This window comes from Bos indicus x Bos taurus, chromosome X (assembly GCF_003369695.1).
Source record: "Bos indicus x Bos taurus breed Angus x Brahman F1 hybrid chromosome X, Bos_hybrid_MaternalHap_v2.0, whole genome shotgun sequence".
In the NCBI taxonomy this organism is placed as follows: domain Eukaryota; kingdom Metazoa; phylum Chordata; class Mammalia; order Artiodactyla; family Bovidae; genus Bos; species Bos indicus x Bos taurus.
In genome coordinates, this window is record NC_040105.1 from 109,264,642 (window position 1) to 109,288,893 (window position 24,252).

Sequence of the window (24,252 nt, forward strand, 5' to 3'; positions counted from 1 at the left end):
AAAAAGAGTGGATATATATATTTAACTGATTCAGTTTGCTGCACACCTGAAACTAACATAACATTGTAAATCAACTACAATAAATTTTTTAAAAAACATTTTCCATAAAAGAAATATGTGAACACCTCATCAAAATAAAAAAACTCTACAGAATGAAAGAAACTAAAGATAATGAAAACAGTAGCTACAGTAGGAAAATATTTCAAATCATTTATCTGACAAAAGACTTGTATATAGAATATACAAAGAACTCCCAAAACTCAACAATAAAATAGGAATCAACCCAATAAAAAATGGGCAGAAGATATGAGCAGGTACTTCACCAAGAAGTATGTAAGAATGGCAAGTAAGCACATAAAAAGATGAACTGAACATCATTGTTCTGGAAAAGATACTGAACTCTAAGTATTGGGGAAGTGAAAATTGAAACTGCAATGAGATACCCCTACATACCTGTTGAGGTCCTTTAATGGACCAAAACCTGGTGGTCTGAAGTCGACGATAAGAAAGTGAAAGAGAGAGAGAAGCTGATATTCCTTGGTTTACGCAGAAAACCAATAAAGCTCTTGACACAGAGCTTGCACTGCTTCATGTAGGTACCAGGCGCCCTCTCAAGGGGGTGAAGGCACAGTGCACCTTCTCGAGAGGGACTTAGAAGCCCAGGCAAGAAAGTGAGCTCAGTGGGCTTCTGCACTCCAAAGAATTAGCCTGAGAGAGAGAAAGAAAGACAGACACGGGGACCCAAGCTCTGATGGAGCAAAGCTGTTTTATTCAACATAGTGTGGGTATATATACTGTCTTACAAGGTAGCTATTTTCAGCAAAGATAAAAATCAAAAGTCCAGACTTACAAGTTATCATAAGGCAATCCATATCAAAGAGAGAGGGTTGTAAATAATCACTTTTACTGTATGGTTCATAAAAAGGAAGAGGGTTGTAAATAGTTACTTATCACCGTATGGAAAAACTAATGAAGGAAATGCATGCATTCTCAGCCGTGGGAGCAGCTTGCCAACTCTTCTTAATTCCTGAATATTCAGGAATTAATAAGGAACAGGATTCATGACATATCCAAAACAGCACACAGGAAGCCTCCTGTTAAATGCTTCCTGACAATTCTCCCTATTTTAATATATTTGTATAAAAAGTCCTGACCAATTGAGTTTGTTTAGTATTAACCACCCTTATAGAAAGGCAATGATAAACAACAAGTATAATTACCAAGACAATCACCAAAGTTACAGTTCCAGACCCGATGCTGTGCATAATACGTTGAAACCATCCTTGTGGGTCTAGCCCAGATAATTGATCAGCTAGTTGTTCAGCTAAAGTTTCCAAATTAGTGGAAGAGGGCAGAGGTTTAGAAAAAGTTTCAAAGATTTCCTTTTGCAGTAATTGTACATTCAGAGAGGCATTATTATGTATATCTTGTAAATGAAATTTGATTTGTTCCCAGTTGTAGGCACTATGATTAAAATGAACAGGAGTAACACAAAATTGAGTAGAATTCCAATCACATTTTAGTATCAATTGTTTTTCCAAATCTGTTAATTGATCTCTGACCCATTTGATGGCTGTTTTTAGTTCCTGTATTTCCACTTGAATACCCTCATCTACCTGAGCCTGAGCAGCTCACATATTATGAACATCTTCAGTCCAATTTTGGATAAAATTATATATTTGAATCGAGGTATGTAAAGCAGCGCCGGCGATGGCAGCAGTGGTGCAAATAGCTATTAACCCCAAAATGCCAAGAATCAGCCATCCAACGAATTGTTTAGATTGCTGGAGCAGTTTAGTAAGTAATCTGGAGGCAAGTCCAGCCATAGGACCTTCTTCCCAGGGTCGTTGGAGATTTATTGGTAGCTTCAAATTACGTTGAGATCAAAGAATCAAAAGGGAATCATTTCTTAAAGAGAGGAGTTAAGACAAGTATATAGTTTGCAATTAATACAAGTTACAGAATGTAAAGTCTTATTAAATTGTAAATTTCCTATGGCTATAGCAAAAGGAAGTGGGACACAGGCCTGTATAATATATGATTGATTATAGCGAAAGAAATAGTTACTGTGACATGACTGGTCCCTGTGAAATGTCCAGTCCAAGTTCCAAGTTCTTTGGTGCTCACAGCAAGTTTCCAAATGTCCCATTGTTCAGGCTCACTCTGTTTATCGAGGATGATCCTAGGACGTGGTGGGGCTAATCCACCATCAAACCACCCAGGAAGTCCTTTGTCATGGTAATGCTCCATCGTAGTGTCATTAATTTTCCATGCCACTTGAGTAGCATAGTCACACACAGAGCAGTTAACATCTTCTGAGCAGTTAGGTAACCACATACCACGGGGTCCCCAATCAACAATTATATGATTAGCCACAAACATTAATTTTCCTGATTTGGCTTGACATTTGTCCCAACAAACAGGAGTATATGTAAAGTTTTTATAAGTAAACCCTTTGCATAATGTTCTATGTTCTTTCCCTCTTTCCATAAAGTCTTAGTACTATAAACATGGTTCACAGACAAAGAAAGGGCAGTAAATAATCCAAGCAAGGGAGGTAGGGCGAAAGCCCAAGTTTGTCAGCTAACATTTATGCATAATTCTGCTGGGCCTATGCACAAAGGAAGGACTTCATAACCTAGAGAAATATTAATTAGTTTTCCTTCTTTTTCAGGGTGTGAGGGCCCTTTAATGCTCCAGGGAGAAGGCATATGTATAGAGTCATTAGTTGAAACGATTGGTCCTCTCTCTGTCCATTCGACCACCTGTAGTAGAGGGGGGTTGGGTATGTAAGCCCAGGAAGTATGATTAGTTAGAGCTTGAGTTGGGGAGGCACAGGCCAAGAGACTGAGCATTGCCAGGAGAATGTATTCAGGACTCCAAGGCATTCCTTGTTGAGAGACCAAATTTTCAGCTCAATTAGTAAGGGTTTTTATTTGTCCCCAAGTGGGGAGATCATAAGGGTGATGCCGTCGAGTGTGGTGCTTCCTGGAGATCTTTAGAGCCGCCATGGTCTGTATTGGAATTTCTTCCTCCTGGGGTCCTTGTTGTCCTGTCTCCATTTTGAAGGCTGGGGGCCCCCTTGGGTCAAATCTTCCAAAGAGGGAGCCATGTGAGTTCATTGGATCCATCTGAGGAAATACAAGCATACCCCTTTCCCTGTAAGACTAGTTTCCCAGATTTCCGTTGTTTTGTTAACCCATTGTCTTGGTACCAAATGGGCAGAGGAAGAGAAGTGTCCTTCACTTCCTCAAAATGCTTTTCTGCTCTTGTTAAGATATCTCCCTGTGGTAAATTTAAAACATTTAAAACAAATAAAGCTGCATTAACAATAGTTGTAGGTTTAGAAAATATCTTATGTTGGAATCTAGTAAAGTCTGCTTTAGATAAGGAAGACAGTAGTGTTCCTGTGTATTCCCCCTTTTTTAATTGCCATAAAGTCTGAGATGACATCATAATTTGAATTTCTCCTTTATAATCTGAATCAATTACTCCAGGGTGAACAGTAATTCCTTTAGAAGTCAAACTAGATTGGCCAAGTAAAAGACCAAAGGTTTGTGGGGGCAGGGGTCCAAAAAGTCCGGTAGGCATTCTAGAGGGGACTGCTTGAGGGTAAAGGAGAAAGTCATTTAGGGCTGGTATATTGACGGCTGCACTGCCAAATGTTGAGGGTTTGAGGGAAAAGATGGAATTTGCCCCTGGTTTTTGTAGAAGGGGACCTGGGGGGGGGTGGTTCCCTGCTTGGAGTTGCCTGGAATAGGTTTCCCTTCAATGTCAAATTTAGACTTAGAATATTTGGCCCAATGCATTCCTTTATGGCGAGGGCAGATTTTTGGAGGTTTTTTATTAGCTTTCTTAGGGTAGTCCCTTTTTAAATGGTTCATATCTCCACATGTAAAGCATTCTTCATTTCCCTTTCTTAAGGCAGCAACCATTATTTCAGCTAGCATTTGCATCTTTTGAGTTTCTGACCCTAGATTGTGACAAGTCTTCAAATAATCAATAATAGTCCCCTTCTCATGAATTGGAGCTATAGCCTTTTGACATTCCTGATTTGCATTTTCATAAGCAAGTAATTTCTCTGTTTGCCTTTTGTCTTCTTCTCCAATTAGAGTATGGGAAATAGCAGTTTCTAATCTAGCTAAAAAATCAGCATACGTTTCATTCAGTCAGTCAGTTTAGTTGCTCAGTCGTGTGTGACTTTTTGCAACCCCACGAATTGCAGCATGCCAGGCTTCCCTGTCCATCACCAACTCCCGGAGTTTATTTAGACTCATGTCCATTGAGTCGGTGATGCCATCCAGCCATCTAATCCTCTGTCATCCCCTTCTCCTCTTGCCCCCAATCCCTCCCAGCATCAGGGTCTTTTCTAGTGAGTCAACTCTTCACATGAGGTGGCCAAAGTATTGGAGTTTCAGCTTTAGCATCAGTCCTTCCAATGAACACCCAGGGCTTATCTCCTTTAGAATGGACTGCTTGGATCTCTGTGAAGTCCAAAGGACTCTGAAGAGTCTTCTCCAACACCACAGTCAAAAGCATTAATTCTTCGACGCTCAGCTTTCTTCACAGTCCAACTCTCATATCCATACATGACCACTGGAAAAACCATAGCCTTGACTAGATGGATCTTTGTTGGCAAAGTAATGTCTCTGCTTTTGAATATGCTATCTAGGTTGGTCATAACTTTCCTTAGGCCCCTGCAATATTTTAGTGTAGCTACCTGTAGGTTCCCCTTGAGGAGTAATTCGATCCCAAGCTTCAACGGCCACTGTTTTTAATTGTTCATAACAAAGGAGGGCACTGTATTTGAGCTTCTATAGTGTCAAATTGTCCTGTACCAGTTAGCATTTCAAAAGTAATTTGAGTTTGGGGAGCGCCAGCTCCCGCATTTCTGTTAGCATGATCTCTGGCTATATCATGATACCACATTATCCATTGAAGATATTCTCCTGGTTTAAGGAAAGCTTTTATTAAAGTTTGTCAATCATGGGGAATAAAATCTCCAGTAGAGGATGTTATGGAATTTAGAAGTGCTTTAGTAAAAGGTGAATGTGGGCCATACATAGTTATAGCTTTTTTAATTTGTTGCATGTGAAAAAGGTTAATACCCTCACAATGAGGTATTATGTGCCTTTGAGCGTCAGAATTTCTAAAAACTGGAAAGGCAGAGAAACCATCGGCTTCAGAGACTTGTGATTGCAAAGCCAGCAATTCAGAGAGCCTCTGTCGTGAAGGAGAGTGAGTAGGTAGCAGATTCTTACAATTAAGAGTGTGTGGTAAAAACTTATTATTGTTATTCAGAAAGGTGTTGTCAGTTTTAATGTCAAAAGGTGTCTTAGGGGAGTTGTTGCCAGAATCATTAGGTTCTAGCAAGGGAGAGACTTTGGGATTTGTGCCCGCTAGCAGGGGAGGAGCACTTGGAGTAACCGGGGCAGGGCTTGTAGGAAAATTCTGAAATATTTTATGTTGTTATAATTGGGCCTTTTGTAAGGTTTCATCATCTAATTCATATTCATGTAATAAGTGTTCTGCCTGTTGCCAAATATCAGGAGGTCTAGGATTACCTTGAAATGGCAAAATCACAGCTTTAATGAGAGCCCAGAGGGGCCAAAAATCTATCGGGATTTTTTTTCCCTGTCTGGCAGCATGTTCAACATTCTCTTTGACCTGGTGCCAAATTTCTAAATCAAAACTACCTTCATCAGGGAACCAAGGGTTACAGTCAACCACTGTCTGAAGGCAAGCCTCTATTCGCTGACGTGAAACTGAAAGTCCCTGAACTTTAAATAAGTGATGAAGTAAAGTAGCAGAGTGATGGGGCTTTCCAGCCGTTTGACCCATGTCTTAGTACTTACCGACCTGGATAGGTCTTCGAGTCACTCCACCCGAATCTGCCACGTGTTCCAGGCTCCTGTTCTGGGCGCCACTTGGTGAGGTCCTTTAATGGACCAGAACCTGGTGGTCTGGAGTTGATGATAAGAAAGTAAAAGAGAGAGAGAAAGAGGCTGACATTCCTTGGTTTACGCAGAAAACCAATAAAGCTCTTGACACAGAGCTTGCACTGCTTCACGTAGGCACCAGGCGCCCTCTTGAGGGGGTGAAGGCACAGTGTCCCTTCTCAAGAGGGTCTTAGAAGCCCGGGCAAGAAAGTCAGCTCATTGGGCTTCTGCACTCCAAAGAATTAGCCTGAGAGAGAGAGAGAAAGAAAGACACGGGGACCCAAGCTCTGATGGAGCAAAGCTGTTTTATTCAACATAGTGTGGGTATATATACTGTCTTATAAGGTAGCTATTTTCAGCAAAGATAAAAATCAAAAGTCCAGACTTACAAGTTATCATAAGGCAATCCATATCAGAGAGGGTTGTAAATAATTACTTTTACCGTATGGTTCATAAAAAGGAAGAGGGTTGTAAATAGTTACTTATCACTGTATGGAAAAACTAATGAAGGAAATGCATGCATTCTCAGCTGTGGGAGCGGCTTGCCAACTCCTCTTAATGCCTGAATATTCAGGAATTAATAAGGAACAGAGGATTCATGACATATCCAAAACAGCACACAGGAAGCCTCCTGTTAAATGCTTCCTGACACATACCCATTAGAGTCACTAAAATAAAACTAATAGTGCCAAATGCTGGCAGGGATACAGACAAGAATTCTCATGATGCTGGTAGAAGTGCACAATGGTACTGTCACTTTAGAAAACTCTTTGACAGTTTTGTATGAAGTTTAATGTATACTTAATGTGTGACCCAGGAGTCTTACTCCATAGAGAACTGAACACAGTTTCACACAAACCCTGTTTGCATATGTATATGTATGTGTATATATTTCTTAATTTATTCATAATTGCCACAAAGTGGAAGCAACCCAAATTCCTTCAATAGGTGAATTGATTACGAAAGTCTAAGACTTCCACTGAAGAACTAATCAGCAGTAAAAAGGAATGAACTTAAAAGAAATTTACATTTAATTACCTGCCCGGGGTCTTAGTTGTAGAATGCAGGATCTTTAGTTACCACATGTGGGATTTAGTTCCCTGACCAGGGATTGAACCCAGGCCCCCTGCATTGTGAGCTCAGAGTCTTAGCCACTGGATCACCAGAGAAGAGTCCCAGGAATGAACTTTTGATAACAAGCAACAACTTGGAAGAATTTCAGAGTCTGAGTGAAAGAAGTGAGTCTCCAAAGGCTACCTACAGTGTGATTGCACTCATATGATAGTCTCATATCAAAATTAAGAAATAGAAAACTTATTCAGTCTAATTACTAAAGTAGAGACTGAAAATTGTGATTAAAGATATATGATTTTAAAAGACAGCCAGTTTACATGGCTTTACAGCTCAATTCTAACCTTTGAAGGATGGATGGGTCTAATTCAATTTGTACATTATCACAGACGATATGAAAAGCCTAAAAGTTCCTCCATTTTTAAAACAGCTAGAATAATTTTAACACCAAAACCCGGTTCAAGATAACATAGAAGAAAACTATTGACCCATCTCATCTATAGATGTCAAACTTTAGAAAAAAATATCAATAAATATAACTGCATTAGGGAACAATCCACAATGACCAAGTTCAGTTTAATCCACATATATAAAGTCCATTCAGCTTCAGGAAATTTCAGGGTAATTCAGGATGTTATATAATTCTTTACATTAACAAACTAAAGGAGAAAAAGCATATGGTTAGATCAATAGATACTGCAGAGACATCTGCTAAAAGTTATCCAACCAGTCCATTCTAAAGGAGATCAGCCCTGGGTGTTCTTTGGAAGGAATGATGCTAAAGCTGAAACTCCAGTACTTTGGCCACCTCATGCGAAGAGCTGACTCATTGGAAAAGACTCTGATGCTGGGAGGGATTGGGGGCAGGAGGAGAAGGGGACGACAGAGGATGAGAGGGCTGGATGGCATCACCGACTTGATGGATGTGAGTTTGAGTGAACTCCAGGAGATGGTGATGGACAGGGAGGCCTGGCGTGCTGCGATTCATGAGGTCGCAAGGAGTCAGACACGACTGAGTGACTGAACTGAACTGAACTGAATGGAAACTTAACAGGTACTTGTAACAACTCTGTTTCCCCTTTTACTAATGAGGAAATGAGCTTCAAGGTTAAAAAACTTGGTTGGAGTCCAAGGCTGGTGTACAGGGTCATTTTCAACGTCAAATGTTAATTTTCTCGAACTTTTTAAAAAATACTCATTTGGCTGCATGTGTCTTAGTTGTGGCATGTCTTAGTTGAGGCTTGTGGGCTTGGTTGCCTGGTGGCATGTGTGATCTTAGGTGCTCTGTTAGTGCAGTAGGGAAGAAAACCTATGACCAACCTAGACAGCAAATTAAAAAGCAAAGACATCACTTTGTCGACCAAGGTCCATCTAGTCAAAGCTATGATTTTTCCAGTAGTCATGTATGGATGTGATAGTTGGACCAGAAAGAAAGCTGAGTGCCAAAGAATTGATGCTTTTGAACTGTGGTGTTGGAGAAGACTCTTCAGAGTCCCTTGGGCTGCAAGGAGATCCAACCAGTCCATCTAAAGGAAATCAACCCTGAATATTCATTGGAAAGACTGTTGCTGAAGCTGAAGCTCCAATACTTTGGCCACCTGATGTGAAGAGTCGACTTATTAGAAAAGATCCTGATGCTGGGAAGGATTGAAGGCAGGAGGAGAAGGAGAAGACAAAGGATAAGATGGTTGGATGGCATCACCGACTTGATGGATGTGAGTTTGCACAAACTCCAGGAGATGGTAAAGGACAGGGAAGCCTGGTGTGTTGCAGTCCCTGGGGTCACAAAGAGTTGGACACGACTGAACAATAACTATGTGTGATCTTAGTTCCCTGACCAGGGATGGAACCTGTGCCCCCTGCAGTGGAAGGTGGATTCTTAACTACTAGACTGCCAAGGAAGTCCCTCAAACATTAATTTTTACCAGTCTGAAAGATGAGTTAACAGTATGCCACCAGTAAAGTGGTTTTAGTGAGAGTGCCCATTTCCTGTTTGGCAGTTCTGAGTTGCCCATTCATATTCTTTACTTTTCTATATAGAGTTATTTGTTCTTTCTCCCTGCTGATTTGCATAATTTCTTTATATGTTCTAGAAATTTCATCTTTTTGTCTGTCACATATGTTGCAAATATTTACTCCCAGGCTGACTTTGTTTATTGTGTCATGTATCAGGCGAAAGCTTTAAAACAATGAATCACTGTTATCCTTCATTTTATTTATGCTTTTTGCTTTTCTTCTTTCAAAGACCTTTCTTTTCTTCATGATGATAAATAATAGTTTTATGTATTTTCTTCTTATAAGAACCTATAGAACCTATATTATGGACCTATAGATTTGAATAGCAGATTGGGTGGCAAATAACATTCTTTCTGTCTATAATGGGAATACTTCTGATGTTCCACCATTAAGTATGAGTTGTTATGATTATGTTGTATTTCGAACCTATATTAAGGACCTATTGGAGAAGGCAGTGGCACCCCATTCCAGTACTTTTGCCTGGAAAATCCCATGGACGGAGGAGCCTGGTAGGCTGCAATCCATGGGGTCGCTAAAGTCGGACACGACTGAGCAACTTCACTTTCACTTTTCACTTTCATGCATTGGAGAAGGAAATGGCAACCCACTGCAGTGTTCTTGCCTGGAGAATCCCAGGGATGGGGGAGCCTGATGGGCTGCCGTCTATGGGGTCGTACAGAGTCGGACACGACTGAAGTGACTTAGCAATTAGCGATTATGGACCTATAGATTTTGAACCTATATTTTGGACCCATAGATTTGAATAGCAGAGTTGGGTGGCAAATAACATTCTTTCTTACTCTAATGGAATACTTCTGATGTTCCACCATTAAGTATGAGTTTCTTACGATTTTGTGGTAGACACCCTCTATTCCTTTATTAAGTTAAGGAAGTTTCTAATTCTAGTTTACTGAGAATTTTTAATAATTGTCTCGAGTTTTATCAAATGCCTATTTGTCATTTCCTGAGATGATAATGAGGAGAGTGAAAAAGTTGGCTTAAAGCTCAACATTCAGAAAACTAAGATCATGGCATCTGGTCCCATCACTTCATGGCAAATAGACGGGGAAACAGTGGAAACAGTGTCAGACTTTATTTTTTGGGGCTCCCAAATCACTGCAGATGGTGATTGCAGCCATGAAATTAAAAGACGCTTACTCCTTGGAAGGAAAGTTATGACCAACCTAGATAGCATATTCAAAAGCAGAGATATTACTTTGCCAACAAAGGTCTGTCTAGTCAAGGCTATGGTTTTTCCAGTGGTCATGTATGGATGTGAGAGTTGGACTGTGAAGAAAGCTGAGCACCGAAGAATTGATGCTTTTGAACTGTGGTGTTGGAGAAGACTCTTGAGAGTCCCTTAGACTGCAAGGAGATCCAACCAGTCCATCCTAAAGGAGATCAGTCCTGGGTGTTCTTTGGAAGAACTGATGTTGAAGCTGAAACTCCAATACTTTGGCCACCTCATGCAAAGAGTTGACTCATTGGAAAAGACTCTGATTCTGGGAGGGATTGGGGGCAGGAGTAGAAGGGGACGACAGAGGATGAGATGGCTGGATGGCATCACCGACTCAATGGACATGAGTTTGGGTGAACTCTGGGAGTTGGTGATGGACAGGGAGGCCTGGCGTGCTGCAATTCATGGGGTCGCAAAGAGTCGGACACGACTCAGCGACTGAACTGAGATGATAATGTGGTTGTTTCCCTTTAAAGTTAGCAATGATTTACACTGAAAGCTTTTAAAACGGTGAACTGTTGTTACATTCCTGAGATAAACCCTACATTGCCATGATATATTGTTCTTTTAACAAAGTAGATTCTAGTTGCTAATATTTGGTTTAAGATTGTTATATCTGTGTTCATATGTGAGATTAGTCTGCAGTGTTCTTGTCTTGTACTTCTCTGGTTTTGGTATCAGGATTATTAGGTTATAAAATAAGTTGGATTTTTTTCTCTTGTTTGGAAAGACTGCATAGCATAATAAGAACATGGCTCTATAGTCAGATGCTTTGGATGGAATCTTGATTTTCTGCTATCTTGATGTCTAACACTATAGGTTACTTTCACCTATTTTTGAACCATATGTAAATAGAGCCATATAATATGTACTCTTTTGGGTCTAGTTTCTATCAATCAGTATTATGTTTGTGAGGTTCATCCATGTGGTTACATGAAGCAACAGTTTAGTTATTCTCATTGCTGTATAGTGTTCCACTGTCTGAATATACCATACTTTGTTTATTCATTCTTTTATTGAGAGATAATTTCAGGTTTTAAAAGGCTTTTTACAAATTATGGTACTACGAATATTCTTGTGAACAGATGTACATTTACTAGATATTTCTGTTGGGTACATATCTAGGAGTGGAATGCATATGTATATTTGTATATATTCAGCTTTAGTAGATAATACAGAAGTTTTCCCAAAGTGTCTATTGCTTTTCACTCCTAACACCAATGTTGGAGAGTTGCTTCCTGCACATTCCTGCTAATACTCAGTAACATCTGTCTTGTTCATTTTTGCCATTCTGGTAGAGTATTGCACTGTGGCTTTACTTTGCATTTTGTTGGTCACTCGTAAAGTTGAAAACTTTTTCTTTGTTTTTAGTTCTAGCATTTTATTATTACATGAACAGCATCTGTCTTATACACATATGTGGGCTTCTTTGGTGGCTTAGCTGGTAAAGAATCTGCCTGCAATGTGGGAGACCTGGGTTCGATCCCTGGGTTAGGAAGATCCCCTGGAGAAGGCAACGGCTACCCACTCCAGTATTCCAGCCTGGAGGATTCCATGGAATATAGTCTACGGGGTCACAAAGGGTTGAATATGACTGAGTGACTTTCACTATACACATATATAATCCTTGAATTAAACTATGTGTTCACATCCCCCAAATAGATTAAGCCCTATGTTCCTAATCCCAAAATTAAAGTCAAATAATCAGGATGTTTTTATTCAGGTCCATAACATGTGATAACAATTTATTAGGTTGTGTTAGTTAAAATTACATTTGGTTGAGAACAAAGTAAATTAAAAAAAAAATAATGCCTTTAGCAAAGTTAAAGTTTAAATCTCCATCATGGGGAAAAAAAGTAAACAAGTTGACTGTTTTACCTAGGTAAATGTGTACTCAGTCACTCAGTCGTGTCTGACTCTTTGCGACCCCATGGACTACACAGCATGCAAGGCTCCTCTGTCCATAGGCTTTCCCAGGCAAGAATACTGGAATGGGTTGCCATTTTCTTCTCCAGGGTATCTTCCCCACCCAGGGATTGAACCCATGTCTCCTGTGTCTCCTGCATTGGCAGGTAGATTCTTTACCATTGAGCCACCTGGGAAACCTGAAATATGAATTAAATATCAGCACAGTCAAGGAATAGACATATCCAACACTTCCGAAGTTTCCTTTTGTTGTTTTTGTTTTGTTTCATTTAATTTTGTTTTCATGGTAAGAAGACAACATGAGAGCTACCCTCAACAAAATTTGAAATCCACAATACTGTATGTCCACTGAATAACTATGCCTCTTTCCCCTACCCACATCTGCTGGCAACCAGTATTGTATGCTCTGCTTAGACTATATTAGATTCCTTATATAAGTGGAATCATGAAGTATCTGGCTTCCTGTGATGGCCTGTTCAATTGGGTACAATGTCCTCCAGATTCATCCATGTTGTTGCAAATTGTAGGATTTCCTTGTTTTTTAATATTGAATGGTATTCCTACACACACAAACAGACACACACACATATATGTATTACACTTTATAATATGTATGCATATGAAAGTTTTATCATTCATCTAGATAAAACTTGGGTTGTCTCCATATTTTGTTTATTGTGAGTAATGCTGCAGTGATCATGAGAGTCCAGATATCTCTAAGATCCTGGTTTCATTTCCTTTGTATATATGCCCAGGAGTGTAATTTCTAGATCATATGTTAGCTCTGTTGTTAGTTTTTTGAGAAACCTCCATACTGTTTTTCCCAACAATGGCACACAAGGGTTTATTCCAATTTCTCCAACTTGCTGCCAACACTTAGCTTTTTTAATATTAGTCATCCTAACAGGTGTGAGGTGATCTCTTGTAGTTTTCATTTGCATTCCCTGATGAATAGATAAATTGATTACCTTATACCTGGTGGACTTTTGTATGTCTGGAGATTTCTGTCCAAGTCCTTTTTCCATTTTTAATTGGATGTGTGTGTATGCTCAGACGCCTAGTCATGGCTCTTGGCAACCACATGTACTATGGCCCTCCAGGCTCCTCTGTTCATGGGATTTCCCAGGCAAGAATACTGGAGTGGGTTGCCATTTCCTTCTCCAGGGGATTTTCCCGACCCAGGGATCGAACCCACAACCCCTCCATTGGCAGGTGGGTTCTTTACCACTGAGTCACTTGGGAAGTTAATTGGATGACTTTTATTTTTGCTTTAAAGTTGTAGGAGTTCATTTTTTATTAGTTTTTATTAGAGTATAGTTGACTTACAATATTGTGTTAGTTTCTACTGTATAGCAAAGTGAGTCAGTTATACATATACATATACCTACTCCTTTTTAGATTCTTTTCCCATACTGTATGGCTTATTACAGAGTATTCAGTAGAGTTCCCTGTGGTATGCAGTAGGTGCTTATTGATTCTGTATTTTATACATAATAGTGTGTATATGTTAATTCCAATCTCCCAACTTATCCCCCCCCCGCCTCCACCCACTTCCCCTGGTAATTGTTAAGTTTGTTTTCTACATCTGTGACTCTATTTCTGTTTAGGAATTCATTATATATTTTGGGTATTAACTCTTTAGGAGATATGTGACTTGCAAATTTTTTTTAAAAGTTTTATTGCAAGATATTTGCTTTACAAGTTGGGCTGGTTTCACTTGCAAATATTTGATGCCAGTTCTTAATTTTAACACATATCATTTCCCCCCCCACTTTGGAGCTCTTTGTATGCTGTTTAAGAAAATTTCTCCTGCTGCTGCTGCTAAGTCACTTCAGTCGTGTCCGACTCTGTGCGACCCCATAGATGGCAGCCCACCAGGCTCCCCCGTCCCTGGGATTCTCCAGGCAAGAACACTGGAGTGGGTTGCCATTTCCTTCTCCAATGCAGGAAAGTGAAAAGTGAAAGGGAAGTCGCTCAGTCGTGTCCAACTCCTAGCGACCCCATGGACTGCAGCCTACTAGGCTCCTCCGTCCATGGGATTTTCCAGGCAAGAATACTGGAGTGGGGTGCCATTGCCTTCTACGAAATTTCTCCTACCTGAAGTTAATTTGGATGTTCTACTTTTTACCTTGAAGTTTTATTTTTTCACCTTTCACATTTAGATCTATAATAACACCTGGATTTGATTTTTGTGTATGGTCTGAAGCTGGGGGCAAGATCAACTTTTTTCACATCACAGTCAGTCAGAATTGTTTATTGAAAAGACCACTTCTTTGTCATCAGTCATGCATTCATTTATGTGTTCATGTTACTGAATTCTTGGTTCTATTTGTCTCTACTTGTACCAGTACTACTTGGAGAAGGCGATGGCATCCCACTCCAGTACTCTTGCCTGGAAAACCCCATGGACGGAGGAGCCTGGTAGGGTGCAGTCCAGGGGTCAAGAAGAGTCGGACACGACTGAACGACTTCACTTTCACTTTTCACTTTCCTGCATTGGAGAAGGAAATGGCAACCCACTCCAGTGTTCTTGCCTGGAGAATCCCAGGGATGGGGGAGCCTGGTGGGCTGCCATCTATGGGGTCGCACAGAGTCGGACACGACTGAAGTGACTTAACGGCAGCAGCAGCAGTACCAATACTACACTGTCTTGATTACTGTAGCTTTACAACAGGTCTTGCATTTGATAATATATGAATCCTCCAGCTGCGTACTTTTAAATGTTGCCTCAGCTATTCTTAGTCCTTTGCCTTTCTACATAAATTGGAGAATTTAGCTTCTCAATATCCCCAGGAAAAAGACCTGCTGGGATGCTGATTAAAATTGCCTAAGTATATATAGCTCAATTCAGGGAAACCTGACATTTTTGAAGTGAGGTCTTCCATTCCATGAGCATGTTATAGCCCTCCTTTTGTGTGGGTATTCATTTCCTCTCAGTAATATGTTATAATTTTCAGTATAGAGGCCTTGCTTGGATGTATTATTGCAATTCCTTTGTTGGATGTATTCCTAGCTATTTGATGTTTGTTTTAAAACTACTGTAAAGCTATCATAAATGGCATCATTTTAAAAAGCTTATTTTCTACTTTTTGGCTAGTATATATGAATTCAGTGGATTTTTGTAAGTTGGTCTTGTGCCCAGTGACCAACTTAAATTTACTTATTAATTCTAATTGTGTGTGTGTGTGTGTACAGCTCAGTCATGTCCAACTCTTTGCAAGCCCATGGGCTGTAGCCCACTAGGCTCCCTCTGTCTATAAAATTTTCCAGGCAAGAATACTGAAGTGGTTTGCCATTTCCTTCTGCAGGCGATTTTCCCAACCCAGGGATCGAACTCAAGTCTCCTGCATCTTCTGCATTGGCAGGCAGCTTCTTTACCACTGGCACCACCTGGGAAGCCTTTTGTATAATATTTTACACACACAATCAGATCATTTGTGAATAATCACAATTTTCTTTCTTCCTTATCTATATGCCTTTTATTTATTTTTTATTGCCTTACTAAATTTGCTTCAGTTTTTAGGGATACTATTAGGCAGCCTTGTTTATTCTCACATTCAGGGAAACGGGTTTTAATAATTTACCAGTAAGTGTGATCCTTGCTGTAGATTTTCAACAGATACTCATTATCTGTTTAAGAGAATTCTTCTCTTAGCTATACCGTGAAAGTGAAAGTCACTCAGTTGTGTCTGACTCTTTGTGACCCCATGGACTGTATAGTCTATGGAATGCTCCAGGCCAGAATACTGGAGTGGGTAGCTGTTCCCTTCTTCAGCAGATCTTCCCAACCCAGGGATCAAACCCAGGTCTCCTGCATTGCGGGTGGATTCTTTATCAGCTTGAGCCACAAGGGAATCCCCCATTATACCTTAGCTATATATATATATTTTATCATTGTAATAGTTGTATGTGCTGGGGACAGGCTACATCAGACTGGAATTTCTCTTTATTAATCACCTTATCCCTTCTGAGGGTGTAGATTTTTCCCTCGCTATTTAAATTATATTTATTTATTTTTGGCTGCACTGGGGATTGGGCTTTCTCTCGTTGTGGCAAGCAGGGGCTACTCTCTGAATGCAGTGTGTGTGGTTTCTCTCATTGCAGAGCAGGGGTTCTAGGCTCTCAGGCTTCAGTATTTGCAAGACATGGGCTCAGCAATTGTAGCTCACAGACTCAGAGCACAAGGCTCCATAGTTATGGCACACAGACTTAGTTGCTCCACGGCACATGGCATCTTGAGGGGGGTGACTGTCAATCTCAAGGTCTTCCCTGTAGCTCAAATGGTAAATAATCTGCCTGTGATGCAGGAGACCCAGGTTCAATCCCTGGGTCGGGAAGATCCCCTGGAGGAGAGAATGGCCATCCACTCCAGTATTCTGGCCTGGAGAATCCCATGGACCAGAGGAGCCTGGCGGGCTACAGCCCATGGGCTCGCAAAGAGTCGGACATGACCGAGTGACTAACCCTATATGGGATCTTCCCGAATCAGGGATTGAACCTGTGTGTCCTGCATTGGCAGGTGGATTCTTTACCACTGAGCCACCAGCGAAGCCCTTCCTCACTATTTAAATCTCTTTGTTTCTCCCCCCCCGCCCGGGTTTTCTCTGAGTCAATTATGGTAATTTATATTTCCTAGAAAATTATCCATTCCATCTAACTTTTCCATTTTCTTGGCTTGAGGAAATATACATATTTAAAAAATATTTTTATTTAAAAATATTTTTATTTATTTTTATTAAATGTTTAATTAAAAAAAGTTTATTTTTTAAATGTTTCATTTTCTTTGTAGCATTTATCACTGTGCTGTGCTGTGCTGTGGCTTCAGTCATGTCTGACTCTGTGTGACCCCATGGACTGTAGCCTGCCAGGCGCCTCTGTCCATGGGATTCTCCAGGCAAGAATACTGGAGTGGGTTGCCATGCCCTCCTCCAGGGGACCTACCCAACCCAGGGATGGAACCTGGGTCTTCTGCACTGTGGGTGATTTCTTTACCGTCTGAGCCAAGTAATTTAATTTTTTATTCATTATTTATGGTCTCTCCACTAGACTTGTCTCTCTGACTGTGGGGCCTATGTCAGGGCCTGCCACACAGCAGCCATTCAGTAAATGTTTCTCAGGTGAATGATTGTGTGATATTTCTTTTAAGTATGTCCCCTTTTCCATTGCTAATGCTGTTTACTTGCTGTTTTCTTGATACTGTTTGCAGAGGCTTATCTATTTTGTTGGTCTTTTCAAAGGACCAGCATTAGGTTCTCTTCATCAACTCAATTTCTTTATCTTCTTTTTAAAAAAATATTCTGTTTTTCCCTTTAGCAGTTTCTTCATTTTATTTTCTGGATGTTTTAATATTGCTGTGTTGTTCTTATTTTTATCTTATTCTAAATTCTTGAGGTGAAAACTAAGTTTATTTTCTGTCTCCCTTGTTTTCTGATAAATACATTTAAGGCCATAAATTTTCCTTCTCACTTGTCTCCATTACATAGGTTTTGTTGTATAGTAGTTCCAGTGAGGTTTTTTAACTTCTAACTCATTTTGTTTTCTGGTTTTATTTCCTATTCAACTTGAGAGTTATTTAGAAATACATTTAAAAATTTCCAGGTGTGTGGATCTGCACTGGAGTTTGAAGGGATATTTTTTCTTCTTATGTTAACTTTTAACAGTACGTGATGGTAGCTGTTGCCTGTGTGATATCAGCTTTATGGAAGTTTTTTGGTTATTTCCTTTGTTACCAAGAACAGGGATCCACAAAATACAGCTTGTAGGCCACATGGGCCTGGTGCCTATTATGGAAATCAAGTTTTCTTGGAATATAGCCATACCCATTTGCTTACATACTACCTATGACTTGTTGCGTGCTGTGGCCCATGGGGTCAAGAAGAGTCAGACACGACTGAGCAACTGAACTGATGACTAGTTTCCAGTTAACAACTGGAAAGCTGAATGGTTGGAACAGAGACCTTGGGGCCCACACAGCTTAAAAAATTTACTATTTGGCCTGTCCATGAAAAGGTTGTTGCCTGACTTAAAACATGGTCAACTTTCATAACTTTTTCATACGAAGTGAAAGATATGTGTATTGTCTTGAGTCTAAGTCCCTTATAACCTTGTATGACTGTGTATGTGTGAGTTTATTCCTTTACTTAGGATTCCCTGGTGGCTCAGACAGTAAAGCATCTGCCTGCAATGTGGGAGACCCGGGTTCGATCCCTGGGTCAGGAAGATCCCCTGGAGAAGGAAATGGCAACCCACTCCAGTACCTTTGCCTAGAAAATTCCATGGATGGAGGAGCCTGGTGGGCTACAGTCCATGGGGTTGCAGAGTCGGACACGACTGAGCAACTTCACTTTATTCCTGTACTTTATTCTGTTCTATTGGTCTATGGTCTGTTTCTTATGCCAGTACCATAGTCTTCTGATTACTGTTGCTGTTATACAGATCCTTATTTCCTTCCTCATTGAGAGAGATGGATATAAACCTCCCATTGTAACTAAATTTGTTTACTTCCTATAGTTTAATCACGGTAAGCTTTATGTGGGCTTCCCTCATGGCTCAGCTGGTAAAGAATCTGCCTGCAATGCAGGAGACCTGGGTTCAATCCCTGGGTGGGGAAGATCACTTGGAGAAGGGAAAAGCTACCCACTCCATTATTCTGGTCTGGAGAATCCCATGGACAGAGGAGCCTGGCGGGCTACAGTCCACGGGGTCGCAAAGAGTCAGACACGACTGAGTGACTAACATACTGACTTTGTGTATTCTGAAGCTGTATTGTTAGTGCATAAAGAATGGATAAAGGTTCATAACTTTTTATATTTTTTCTTCCTAAACTATGAAGTGTCTTTCTTTGTCCCATCTATTTATGTATATATTTAAATATGCCTTGAATGCTTTCTTTATAAAGAATATTATTATTTGATTCCTGTAGCTGTTACACAGTAATAGTTGAACCTCTTAGGATGAGGAGGTTCAACTATATATATTAGGAAAAATAATAAATAAAATTAAGAAATATTCTTGCTTGGGTAGAAGAAGTCTGGAGATAGTTGTTCCAGGACTCTGTGATATTATCAGACTCCTACCTTCTGCTTCACCATCTTGGTGTATGGTTTCCATCCTAAGGTCCCCTCGTGGTCCCCGAGACTTCTGGAGCTCCAGCCAGCACATCTCCATTGAGGGACAGAAGGAGGAGGAAAGGTAGGAGGACAAAAAGGATCTGGGCCCAGGTCTGCTGGTTTCTAATAAGTAACCCTCCCAGACAGTCCCAGAAAACGATTCCATTTTCATCTCCTTGGCAGAATTTAGTCAGGTCCCCTCGCCTGATCTCCCAGGGAGGCCTGTCAAGATACCTCTGTCCTGGCTGAAACTTGGCCTTCTGTTACCAAGGAGATTTTAATTGATACAGCCAGCAATCTCTGTCACTCCCTGTTTGCATGTTGCAGTTCTTGTCAGTGTCCTTTCCTGTTATAACTTTTTTTTTTCCCATCTCTTTATTCTCAACCTTCCTCAGTTATTTTGTTTTGAGTATGTCTCTTGTAAACAGAATGTAGCAAGATCTTGAGTTATTTGCTTTTAAGCAATCAGAACATCTATTATTAGGTGAATGCAATGCATTCATTTATTATTGTTGATACATGTGGCAATATGATTACCATTATTCTTTCTGCATTCTTTTTGTCATACATCCTGCTTAATTCTTTTTACCTTTCCTTGTTACTCTGATGGAGTTTTCCGTTACCTGTTTTTTTTTTTTTTTTTCAGTTTTAGAAATTGTCCTTACTGTTTTCTTTCTTTTAGTCATTACTCTTCATGTTTTACAACATTGTTTTGAAATAATTGCAGATTTACAGAAAGTTGCAAGACTAGTACAAAGGATTCCTGTCTGTGTACCTTTTACCCAGCTCCCTCAAATGTCAGAATTTTATCATATTTCCATTATCTTTTTTCTTTATACCGATGCATTATTTTTCCTGATCCATTTGAAGATAAGAACACAGGCCAGTTATTCTGGGAAAATGTCCTTTGTTTTGGATTTGTTTATGTTTTGTCATAATTAGATGGAGATTATGCAATTTTGGCAATAATACCACAAAAGTGATATTGTGTTCTTAGTGATTTGTTTTAGGAGGCACATGATATCAATTTGTCCCATCATATGTGACCGGAGCTTTGCATGTGCTTAATGTCTATGAGGTTTTCCACTGTAAATTTTTACCATTGAAATTAGTAAGTATCTTGTGGGGAGTTTTAGCATTCATTAAATGAGTCTTTCCTAATTGTTTATTACTAAAATGGTTATCAAAGGCAATGGTCTAATTCCATCATTCCACCTACATTTACTAGTTAGCATTCCACTGCAGGGAAGGGCTTGTCCTTCTTGCTATTTGTTTATTTATTTACATTAGTGTGGACACCTGGATTCTTGTTTTACTAATAGGTTTTAACCCATTATTGTCACCAGCTATTTGAGACACACATTGTTTCAGAATTGGCCATTGGAAGCCCCTCCTATGTTCTCTTGACATGTTCCCACCATTCTTTGAGTACTACCTGATATTCTAACACAAGAAGATGTTGCAGCTTCATCTCTTCCTTTTCCTGCATTCAGTCCTAGATTTAGCATTTCTCCAAGGAACTGGTTCTTTTTATTTTTTAAGCAGTTTTACTGAGGTATAATTGACATAAACTACACGTTTAAAGTATACAATTTGATAAGTTTTGACATATACATACCTATACATACCATCACCACAATCAAGACGATAAAGACATCCATCATTCTTCAAATTTTTTTATGCCCCTTTGTAATTCCTCCCTCTTGCCATTTCATGTCCCTCCTCAAACCCCAGGAAACCCTGGCTTGCTGTCACTAAAGATTACTCTGCATTTTCTAGAAATCTGCATATATGTAGAGGCTCAGCAGTAGAGAATCCAATGCAGGAGATGTGGGTTTGATCCCTGGGTCAAGAAGATCCCCTGGAGGAGGAAATGGCAACCCACTCTAGTATTCTTCCCCGGGAAATCCCATAAATATGGGAGTCTGGCAGGCTACAGTCCATGGGATCACAGAGTCAGACATGACTGAGTGACTGAGCATGCACACACACACATAGAATATGTAGTTTGTTTCCTTTCAAACAACAGAATTATTTTGAAATTCATCCATGTTATAGGATATATCAATAGTTCATTATTTTCATTATAGAACAGTATTAAATCTTAGAGCTAATGCCACAGTTTCTTTATCCATTCACCTGTTGGTTGATATTTGAGTTACTTGCAGTTTTTGTCTATTACAAATAAAGCTGCTTTGAACATTAGTGTGCAAATTTTTGTATGGACATATACTGTCTCTTCCCTTATGAAATACCTAGGAGCAGACTGGCTGATGCATATGGTAGGTGTATATTTAACTTTTTCAGAAATTACCAGGCTGATTTCTAAAATAGCCTGCTGGGATTTTTTTATTGGGATGATATTGACTCTGTTGATCATTTTGAAGAGAATTGATATCTTAAGATACTGAGTTTTCCAGTCCATGAACATGGTATATGTGTCCATTTATTTAGGTCGTGAATTCTCTCAACAATTTATTGTCATTTTCAGTGTATAGGTCTTGCATATCTTTTGTCAGACTTATCCCCACATATTACATGTTTTATCATCCTGTTTTAATTTCATTTCCTACTACTGTTCTTTGCTGCTATACAAAATACATTTGATTTTTTTATATTGATTGTATCCTACAACTTGGCTACATTCACTTGTTAATTTTAGTAACTTTTTCTGAAGAGTCTGTTGGACTGCCTATTAATACATAGATCATCATCTGTGATTAAAGGAAGTTTTACTTCTTTCTTTCCAATCTGGATGTTTATTTTTCTCACCTTACTGCATTCAATGAGAGCTTTAATAAACTGCTGAATACAGGTTAAAGACAGTGAGAGCAGTCATGGTAGCCTTCTTCTTGATCTATGGAGAAATCAGCATTTCAGCATTAAGTATGATGTTGTTGTTCAGTTGCTAAGTCCTGTCCGACTGACTCTTTGCGACCCCATGGACTGCAGCACACCAGATTTCCCTGTCCTTCACCAACTACTGGAGTCTGCTCCAACTCGTGAACACTAAGTTGGTGATGCCATCCAACTATCTCATCCTCTGTTGCCCCCTTCTCCTCCTGCCTTCAATGTTTACCAGCATCAGGGTCTTTTCCAATGAGTCTGCTCTTCGCATCAGGTGAACATGGTATTGAAGGATCAGCCTCAGCATCAGTCCTTCAAATTAATATTCAAGGTTCATTTCCTTTAGGATTGACTGGTTTCATCTCCTCACAGACCATGGGACTCACAGAGTTTTCTCCAGCACCACAGTTGGAAAGCGTGAATTCTTTGGCATTCAGTCTTCCTTATGGTCCAGCTCTCACATCCATATATGACTACTGAAAAACCATAGATCTGACAGTACAGACTGTTGTCAAAGTGATGTCTCTGCTTTTTAATATGCTGTCTAGGTTGCCATAGCTTTTCTTCCAAGAAGCCCAAGGAGTCTTTTAATTTTGTGGCTGCAGTCACCATCTGCAATGATTTTGGAGCCCAAAAAATAAAGTCTGTCACTGTTTCCATTCTTTAACCATCTGTTTGCCATAAAGTGATGGGACTGGATGCCATGATCTTTGATTTTTGAATGTTGAGTTTTAAGCCAGCATTTTCACTCTACTCTTTCACCCTCATCAAGAGGCTCTTTAGTTCTTCACTTCCTACCATTAGAGTGGTATCATCCGCATATCTGAGGATGTTGATATTTCTCCAAGCAATCTTGACTACAGTTTGTGCTTCATCCAGCCCAGCATTTCGCATGATGTACTCTGCTTAGCAGTTAAATAAGCAGGGTGACAATATACAGCCTTGACATACTCCTTTCCCAATTTTGAACCAGTTCATTGTTCCATGTCTGGTTCTAACTGTTGCTTCTTGGCCTGCATACAGGTTTCTCAGGAGGCACATAAGGTGATCTGGTATTCCTACCTCTTAAAAATTTTCCACAGTTTGTTGTGATCCACACAGGCTCAGATGATAAAGAATCTGCCTGAAATGCAGGAGACCTGGATTTGATCCCAGGGTTGGGAAGATACCTTGGAGAAGGAAATGGAAACCCACTCCAGTCTTCTTGCTTGGAGAATCTCCATGGACAGAGGAACCTGGCGGGCTGCAGTAAATGGGGTTGCAAAGAGTTGGACACGACTGAGTGACTAAGTGCACACATAGTCAAAGACTTTCACGAAGTCAATGAAGGAGAAATAGATGTTTTTCTGGAACTCCCTTGCTTTTTCTACGAGCCAATGGATTTTGGAAACTTGATTTCTGGTTCCTCTGCCTTTTCTAAATCCAGCTTGTACATCTGGATTCTTGGTTCACATGCTGTTCAGGCCTAGCTTGAAGGATTTTTTTGAGCATGACCTTGTTAGCATGTGAAATGAGTGCAGTTGTGCAGTAGTTTGAACATTCTTCGGCACTGTCCTTCTTTGGGATTATAATGAAAACTGATTTTTTCCAGTCCTGTGGTCACTGCTGAGTGCTCCAAATTTGCTGGCACATTGAGTGCAGCACTTTAACAGCATTATCTTTTAGGATTTGAAATAGCTCAGCTGGAATGCTATCACTTCCACTAGATCTGTTCATAGTAATGCTTCCTAAGGCCCACTTGACTTCACACTCCAGGATGTCTGGTTCAAAGTTAGTGACCACACCATCGTGGTTATGCAGGTCATTAAGATGTTTTTGGTTCAGTTCTTCTGTGTATTCTTGCCACCTCTTCTTAATCTTTTCTGCTTCTCTTAGGTCCATACCATTTCTGTCTTTTATTGTGCCCATCTTTGCATGAAATTTTCCCTTGGTACCTCTAATTTTGTTGAAGATATCTCTGGTCTTTCCCATTCTATTGTTTTTCTCTATTTCTTTGCATTGTTCACTTAAGAAGGCTTTCTTGTCTCTCCTTGCTATTGTTTGGAACTCTGCATTCAGATAGATATATGTTTTCTTTTCTCCTTTTCTTCTCAGACAACCATTTTGT

At 39.9% G+C, this 24,252-nt stretch overlaps 1 protein-coding gene across 4 annotated transcripts in view; it reads left to right on the top strand.

Annotated features, from left to right (window-relative positions):
- The window catches only part of BRCC3 (BRCA1/BRCA2-containing complex subunit 3), a 78,842-nt gene that overhangs the window by 27,590 nt on the left and 27,000 nt on the right, over nt 1–24,252 (top strand). For 3 of the 4 annotated variants that reach the window (XM_027533387.1, XM_027533386.1, XM_027533389.1), the window contains one exon: nt 19,306–19,380. The exons of the other annotated variant lie outside the window; for it this stretch is intronic. In XM_027533387.1, coding sequence (XP_027389188.1) covers nt 19,306–19,380 — 75 coding nt within the window. The remainder of the gene's footprint in view (nt 1–19,305; nt 19,381–24,252) is intronic. 4 annotated transcript variants of the gene reach the window in all.